Below are 7398 nucleotides of genomic sequence, written 5' to 3'. Positions count from 1 at the left end.
TGCCTAAGAAGGATGAAACCTGGAGAATGTGCATTCATTGTAGGACTATCAACAAGATTACGGTAAAGTATCGTCATCCTATTCCTAGATTAGATGATATGCTAGATGAACTACATGGTTCTTATATTTTCTCTAAAATTGATTTGAAGTCTGGCTACAATAAAATTCGCATGCGTGAGGGAGATGAATGGAAAACTGCTTTTAAGACTAGGTATGGTTTGTATGAATGGTTAGTCATGTCATTTGGGCTAACTAATACACCTAGTACTTTCATGAGAATAATGAATCATATTTTACGTGCTTATATTGGGAACTTTGTTGTAGTATACTCTACAACAAAACTGCTAAAAGACAACACCAAAAAGACAACAGTTTTAGTATAAACTATTGCGAATTTGGTCAAAGACAATGGTTTTTGATAAAACTGTTGTCTTTAAGCTCTCATATAATTCAAAAGACAACGGTTTTGTGAAAATCATTGTTGTTGAGCGATTTTTTTTAAATCAAGAATGCTTTTTAAATGGTTTATAAAACTATTTTGTTTAAGTACTTTATTTGGGCTATAACAATAGTTTATATAGTCAAAGACAACGGTTTTAATAAACTGTTGTCTTTGACTTTATTCATTCACTTATTTTCCCCTTTGCAATTTTATTTTCTCTCTCTGCGAAAACTTTTTGGCACTGTGTTTTCTCCCTTAGCCTTCCCAAACCGATAGACATTTTTCTTTGCCTCTTCTCTTCACGCTGCTAAAACCTAAGCATCGCCATCCAACCCCTCTTTGGTCGAGGAAGTGGACTCTTCTTCTTCTACCTTGCTCCACTTGCATGTTCCTGCGACCAACCTCTTCCTCTTATCTTCAATCACCCCCGCATTCCCTTGTACATTTGAGATCGATGTTCCAAGAAGCAATGGAGTTGGTGGGAAGAAGAAGAAGAAGAAGCCAAGATTTGATTCCTGGAACCCATGCCATGAGAGGAGAGAGATTTCTTTATTTTGCTGCAAAAGGTTGGAACCGCCAACCCAGCGGCCCCCTCAACCCGGCCCCACAAGTATGAGAGGGAGTAAATCACGGTGAATACGGGCCCAGCTATGACATGGTGGTGTCAGGTGTTTAGCACGGACAGATATTGATGTTATCGCATTTGCTGCCGCAGACCCTCGACCTCTCGACTCATGCTACAAGAATCCATGTCATAACCAGTTGATCCCGCCCGTGGGGGCGAGATTTCTTTATTTTGTTGCAAAACAAAATAGGAGAGAGATTTCTTTATTTTGATGCTATCTTTTGACTCTAATTTCTTTTCTTAGAGGCTCACACCTACCCACTCTAAGCATAATTTGGACATGGCTGGAAGCAACAAAATTAACGCCAGTGAGTCCAAGGTGCTCAATCTCTCTTATAATTATTATTATTATTATTATTATTATTATTATTATTATTGTTTGTTGTTTTGATATTTGGCTTTAGGCAGTTATGATTGGATTTCTCGTTTGATCGGTTTGTCACTAGCGTTAGGTTTTTTTTCCCTGCTTCATTGTATTCATATGGCTAGATGCATCAAAAAGTAAAAGGAAGATGCGTCGATTTGAGCCCATTCTTGTTTGATTTCACTTTTCTATGTTTTCTTCGCCTAGTTTGACTTCTGATGATAAAACTTGAATATGTGTTTGAGATGACATTATAAGAAATTTGAAAAGCCGCAAAATTTATCCATGTTTATTTTTATCATAGATTTTGAACAGGTGAAGCAAAATGAAGAAACAATAGCGTTTCGAAATCATTAGGATCTCATCCCATCTTTGGGAAGATGGGATCTTTGATCGCATTCGCCTTCATTTCTCCCTAAAATTGATGAATCATTGAAGTAGAGTTGGTTGTGCACCCCACTTATTACCTTCGATCTCACCTCTTCTTTGTTGTTTCTCAGGTATTGAATCACAATGCAAGTTTCACAAAAGAAAGATGTACAATAATCATGAAACTACTCTAGTTGATAATTGATTTTACATGTGATAAGTCTTCTTATTCTATTTTTTTAATATGTAAATTGTATAAACTTTATTAATTTAGCATTGTAATATTTTTTTTTTTAAATGATAGGCATTTTTATAATAAAATGAAAAAAGATAATAAGGTCGACAAATTTAGATTTGTGAATCTACACATATCTCATATGTGCCATGTGTGACCCGACTCAACAATAATAGCAAAATCGAGTACTTAAATGAAAGAGGAAATATTTTGGTAGATAATTTGAATCATGCATCAAGAAATCAAGTAGTTTTGAGACTATATAATGTTGGGTAAGTAAGAATTATAATATCAATTATAATTTATTTTTTGATAATTTATTGAAATATGCATGTACTAATTATATGATTTGTGAATTCATTCTGTCTACTCATTATTATTTTCCTCTTAATTATAGTGTTTCATACTTATCATTCCACATTTTATTTTTTTCTCGTACAAGCGTTTCCATTGTGGTGTTCCTGAATTGCAAGCACGCATTCAATGAGGTAGTTGCTTTTGTATCACTTCCAAAGCCTTGATAACTCATTTTTCTAATCATTTGCATCAATTTTACTGACATGCAAAAAACATGATGAGCATAACTATTACAGGGCATAGGTAGTAGGTTGGCCACCAATTCGTAATTATCGTAAGAATGGCATGGCTACAAATCCACCAAAGAACAAAGAAGATGCTGAAGGAAAGCAAGCATCAGCATGCCGTTATGTTAAAGTTGGCATGGATGGAGCACCATACCTTAGGAAAGTTGATCTAAAGATGTACAAAAATTATGAGTTCTCATTGGCACTAGAGGAAATGTTTGGTGGCTTCACTAATGGTGAGCATCACTAATTGTTTTTTCTCCAATATTTCCATATCAATTCACAAAATATTATTCCTTGCATTACTTGTTCATTATAATTGTTTTTTTTACTTTTTTAATAGGTTCCATTTCTTGATGAACATAAGGTTTCTTTTGTGTTATTTGATTTTTTTTTCTTTTCATTTTTGTAGATATAATCTCTTGTTTTAGTTACTCTTCCATGTTCCTACCTTGTTATTTATTAGTATCATCTCATTTATATCTTCGTTTCTATGTTGTACCTTTACAAGTTCACATTGATCCAGACGGTGGATAAGAGTTTCGGTCCATAAAGGATCCTCATCGATATATACTAACTAGAGATATTAGAAAATGTATCCTTAAACCACAAAAAAGAATTTCAAAGGAACCACATACTATAGAAAGGGACGGAAACATAAGTTCATTCCACATTTCTTTGACATATATCTGCACCTTAAGTTCATGTAACTTCTACAATGGCATTTTAAACTACACTACTTTCTACATGGCAATTTGGAGAGGGGAAAAAAAAAAGAAAGAAAGAAAAAGATGCTATGGAATCCTCTTAGTAGTGCATCATATCAACTGCAGATGTCTAGCTAACTATTTGTATTGTGTGCTACCTTAGGCATGTTAGCAATTTGAGCCGCAAAAATCGCTTTTTGCGTTGTAGAAACCCCGAAGCTAGTCACGGATCCGTGCGAAGATAAATATAAAACTTTCAAGTACATGTTTGTCTATACTAGATCTACCTTAAATCTACATGAAAAGAGCGTTACCCTTGTAGCGAAGCCCTCCGCTTATCCCGCTCATCCAAAGAGTTGCCGGATCTCGTAGAGTGTCAAGCGTACACTCCTCTACACGTATCCACATGGACAAAAGATGGAGAAAAACCACTTAGAGTGTGCTAGCACTCTTGGTGGTCACGACAATGGAGGAGAGGGAGAGCAAGAGAAGAGAGGAAGAGGAAGAAGAAGTTACAACAAGCACAAAATCTTGCACTCATGTGGCCGGCCACATAAAGGAGGGTTTTAAACCTCCATGTAATACCAATAGTCATGGCGGTCACGCCCCAGAGGAATCCCTGTCCAAAGAAATTTTGACAACATCTCCCTGTTGGGATTTTAGATGGCTAGAGGGGGGGGGGGGGGGAATAGCCTCTTAAAAACTTAAACACAAATTTCTACAAAGAAACTTGTTAGCACAGCGGAATTAGGAAACCACTACAACAAAATCGCTCATAGACATCAGTGGAACAACAACGGTTTTAGGCTAAAACCGAAGTCTTTGAGTATTTTACACCGGTTTTTCTAAAAACCGGTGTTTATGAGCGTAGATTTTAGCTCATAGACATCGGTTTTTTAGGCGATGTCTATGAGCGCCCTTTTTTTCGTTAATAGACACCGATTTTAACATCGGTTTTTAAAACCCGGTGTTAATGAACCAAAATAAAATATTTTAATATTCCCACCAGCCAAAATTTGCAACACTGTGAAGTTCCCTCCAAACCTAAATCTATATCGCGCCCCTTCCTCCGCACGACCATCTCTCTCGCCTAAACCTAAACCTCCGACCATCCGACCATCTCTCTCAGTCTAAACCTAAACCTCCGACCATCTCTCTCAACCTCATCTCCCTCTTCCCCCTTCCTAGATTGACGCCCCTTCCTCTCCCGATCAGGATCAAGACACGACGCCCTTGCTTCTCCGTCCAACCACACCACATCTCCTCCAACTCCTCCATTTGGTTGAGAAGAGGAGGCCTTCTTCGTATTCCGGCCGGTAGGCCCTTCTGGGCCGTGAAGACGGCGGAGACGGCGGAGAGAGGGAGTCTGGGGATTTTGTTTGGGATGAGATTAGGGGAAAAAGAGGACGCAATGGAGGAGGAGGAGGAAGAGGAGGAGGAGGAGAGGGGTTCCGCTGCGGCGCCGCTGCAGCTTAAGCTCCTTCCTCTCTTGCCTCATTCCGCGCAGCCTTCGTTTTCCCAGCTGCGGTTCCCATGGGCGTCCGAGGCCGGTAAGGGATCTGTCGGAGTTTCGGAAATTTTTAGGGGTTGGACGATTTGGGGACGGTTTCTGCTTGTTGTCTTCTCGATCGTTTTCCGAACGAGGGTTTTGAGATCTGAGATATCTTTGTCTATCAACATCTCTACTGCGAGAAATGGTGATGGATACTCGACTCGTGTTTTTTTGTGCCGCAGGGAACGTGGAACTGTCGATGCGAGGCTTCGATGTGAACTGGGCGCCGTCTGCCGGGGAAGCCGAGGAGGTGGCGGCGGCGGCGTCGTCGTCGCCCAACAGCACTGTCTCTTCCTTCCAGATGGAGTTTTCCGCCGGGGGAGGCGAGGGCGGAGCGCTGCCGGTGGAAAGGGCCTGTTCGAGAGCGGTGTGTTCTTTTTCCTTCCATTTTCTTAAAAGTTTGTTGCTTTGCTTCTAAAGCCGTGTGTTCAGATGGGGACGTTGTCGACTTAGTGGGTACTTTGTAGAGACGCTTGTGGTGGGGGACAAGCTAGGCGTACTTCCGCACACTATCCGGGTCTCCCTCGAGGGGGAGCTCTTCGCAGTCGACGCCACAAATAACAATATAGTTCGGATCACTCCGCCTCTCTCCCAGTGTAATTCCCCCGTTCCCTTCACTTCCTAGTTTTTCTATTGCGATCTACCATAAGAGATTGGAAGTTGTATCAGGTATATGCCATCATTTTCCCTTATAGCTTTTTGTGTCTATTTGGAGATCTTCACTTTATAAAGTTTTGCGAGCTGGTTTCGACAAAAATCGCGTTGCAGATAGCAGAGCAAGATTTGGTTGCCAGGTCATTTAAGGGATTCTCTGGACATGTAGAGATGGTAAACCTGCAGATGCTCGTTTCTATCGTCCAAAAGGTGCCGCTATGGATGACAAAGGGAATGTGTATGTTGCTGTTATCTCCAATATGGCTATTCGAAAGATAACTGAATCAGGTACAACACTTGAGCAAATTCCTGTATTTAGATTCAAAGAAATGTAAAATTAAAGACCACAATTCTGCAATTGAGTCAAAAAGTCTATTTTTTCCTTGTGATGGCTTCTTCAGGTGTGACTACTATTGCTGGAGGAAAATCAAATATAGCAGGTTATAGAGATGGCCCGAGTGAGGATGCTAAGTTTTCTAATGACTTTGATGTGATATATGTTGGAAGAACTTGTTCTCTTCTAGTCGTGGACAGGGGTAATGCTGCTCTTCGCCAAATTTCTCTTCAGCAAGAGGACTGCCAATACCAGTATACTTCAGTATCAACATCAGGTTACCTGAAGCTTCCCAGTGATGTTCTTTGTAATTCTTTTTGTACACAACAAACATGGAACTATAACATATTACAACCTTACAATATGGCACCATCGGTCCAATATTTTCTGTTATCTTACATATCTTATATGGTTGCATCTACATATGTAGAAGACCAGGAAGAAAAAAGTTGACAACAGACAAGAGAAGTCACCAGCAGCCGATACTTCGCTGCAGCATCAGTGCACGGATGCCACCAGCAGCCTGACCCCCTGCATGGACTATGGCAGCGGCAGCAGCGACCGACCCAACAGCGACTGCTGCGACACCGTGAGGAACATCCGGGGCACAAACCCCGTCTGCCTCTGCTACGCCGTACAGCAGACGCACAACTGCTCCTCCCCCTGGAGCGCCTTAGGGCTCAAGGTCGAACGCCTGCTCATGCTGCCCGGTGCTTGCAACCTCGACAACTCCAACGCTAGCAATTGTAACGGTAGCTGTTATTTGTTTCCTTCTTTTTATTTTTATTTTAAAAAAATATTTTAAAATATTGAAATGTTCTTGCTGCTGCATTTGGCAGCCAGAGATCCTATTGAAGGGTATGATTATCTCTCTAGTCTAATCAGTTTCTTCACTAAATTTAGGAACTACTGTGTTTCTTCTTCTGCTAGTGAAGAGAAACATCTTGAGGAAGAAAGAGCTGAAAAGGATAAGAAACGGAGAGTTGAAGCTTTGTCGGTTTTTTCTGAGATGATAGAAACTGATCACATGATGGATTCTTACTGGTCTGACTTGATATCTCATAACCGCCCTACTAAAATCGAAGTCGAAGTTCATGCTCCGGCTCAAAGGAAAAAGAGGAAAACTTCAAGACAAACATCTGCTCTGATTTCTGTTCCTGTTGTACAAGCCACAGAACATATTCAAATTGGAATAGCTTGTCCCACTATGAAGCAAGTGCTATCCTCAGATAGGCCCATAATCAGTGTCAATGCAAAGATAGTCGATAGGTGTATGCCTACAGCTTTGGTTTTGAATTTCAATAAATCCAGTCCTCTTCCTTCTGAAGTTGATCTGATTAGGATTTTCTGTCGCTATGGGCCCATAGTGGAAGTAGCAACAGAAGTTCAACAGGAGAGCAACAGCGTCAAACTAATTTTTAAGCGGCTTACTGATGCCGAGATGGCTTTTAGTAGTGCCAGAAAATATGGATGGTTTGGGCCATCACTTCTCAGTTATCATCTCAGATATCTATCGTCAACACCAGATACTT

The 7398-nt window shown here is 40.4% G+C and overlaps 2 protein-coding genes across 3 annotated transcripts; both read left to right on the top strand.

The window, feature by feature from the left end:
- The first annotated feature begins 4644 nt into the window (after window positions 1-4644).
- On the top strand, window positions 4645-5522 carry LOC122035061 (homeobox-leucine zipper protein HOX27-like). The gene is made up of 3 exons (XM_042594431.1): window positions 4645-4876; window positions 5061-5245; window positions 5311-5522. The coding sequence occupies exons 1-3, from the start codon at window positions 4711-4713 to the stop codon at window positions 5329-5331; spliced, it is 372 nt and encodes a 123-aa protein (XP_042450365.1). The 5' UTR covers window positions 4645-4710; the 3' UTR covers window positions 5332-5522.
- Window positions 5523-5671: 149 nt separating this feature from the next.
- On the top strand, window positions 5672-6966 carry LOC122035060 (non-specific lipid transfer protein GPI-anchored 1-like). Of its 2 annotated transcripts, none has more exons than XM_042594430.1 (4): window positions 5672-5820; window positions 5934-6143; window positions 6300-6618; window positions 6770-6966. In XM_042594430.1, the coding sequence occupies exons 2-4, from the start codon at window positions 6072-6074 to the stop codon at window positions 6877-6879; spliced, it is 501 nt and encodes a 166-aa protein (XP_042450364.1). In that variant the 5' UTR covers window positions 5672-5820; window positions 5934-6071; the 3' UTR covers window positions 6880-6966. The 2 variants fall into 2 exon arrangements, with proteins under 2 accessions (XP_042450364.1, XP_042450363.1); XM_042594429.1 differs by having other exon boundaries at window positions 6297-6618.
- Window positions 6967-7398: the final 432 nt, after the last annotated feature.

This window comes from Zingiber officinale, chromosome 11B (genome assembly GCF_018446385.1).
Source record: "Zingiber officinale cultivar Zhangliang chromosome 11B, Zo_v1.1, whole genome shotgun sequence".
In the NCBI taxonomy this organism is placed as follows: domain Eukaryota; kingdom Viridiplantae; phylum Streptophyta; class Magnoliopsida; order Zingiberales; family Zingiberaceae; genus Zingiber; species Zingiber officinale.
This window is presented reverse-complemented; position numbering and strand designations above follow the sequence as displayed.

Excerpts from the sequence above, each read along its gene's own strand:
- LOC122035060 (XM_042594429.1), top strand. The coding sequence starts at position 6,072 with ATGCTGCTCTTCGCCAAATTTCTCTTCAGCAAGAGGACTGCCAATACC. Across the intron at positions 6,144-6,296 it reads TACTTCAGTATCAACATCAG|AAGACCAGGAAGAAAAAAGT; the intron begins GTTACCTGAAGC and ends CTACATATGTAG. Across the intron at positions 6,619-6,769 it reads CAACGCTAGCAATTGTAACG|GAACTACTGTGTTTCTTCTT; the intron begins GTAGCTGTTATT and ends CACTAAATTTAG.
- LOC122035061 (XM_042594431.1), top strand. The coding sequence starts at position 4,711 with ATGAGATTAGGGGAAAAAGAGGACGCAATGGAGGAGGAGGAGGAAGAG. Across the intron at positions 4,877-5,060 it reads CCCATGGGCGTCCGAGGCCG|GGAACGTGGAACTGTCGATG; the intron begins GTAAGGGATCTG and ends TTTGTGCCGCAG. Across the intron at positions 5,246-5,310 it reads AAAGGGCCTGTTCGAGAGCG|ATGGGGACGTTGTCGACTTA; the intron begins GTGTGTTCTTTT and ends CCGTGTGTTCAG.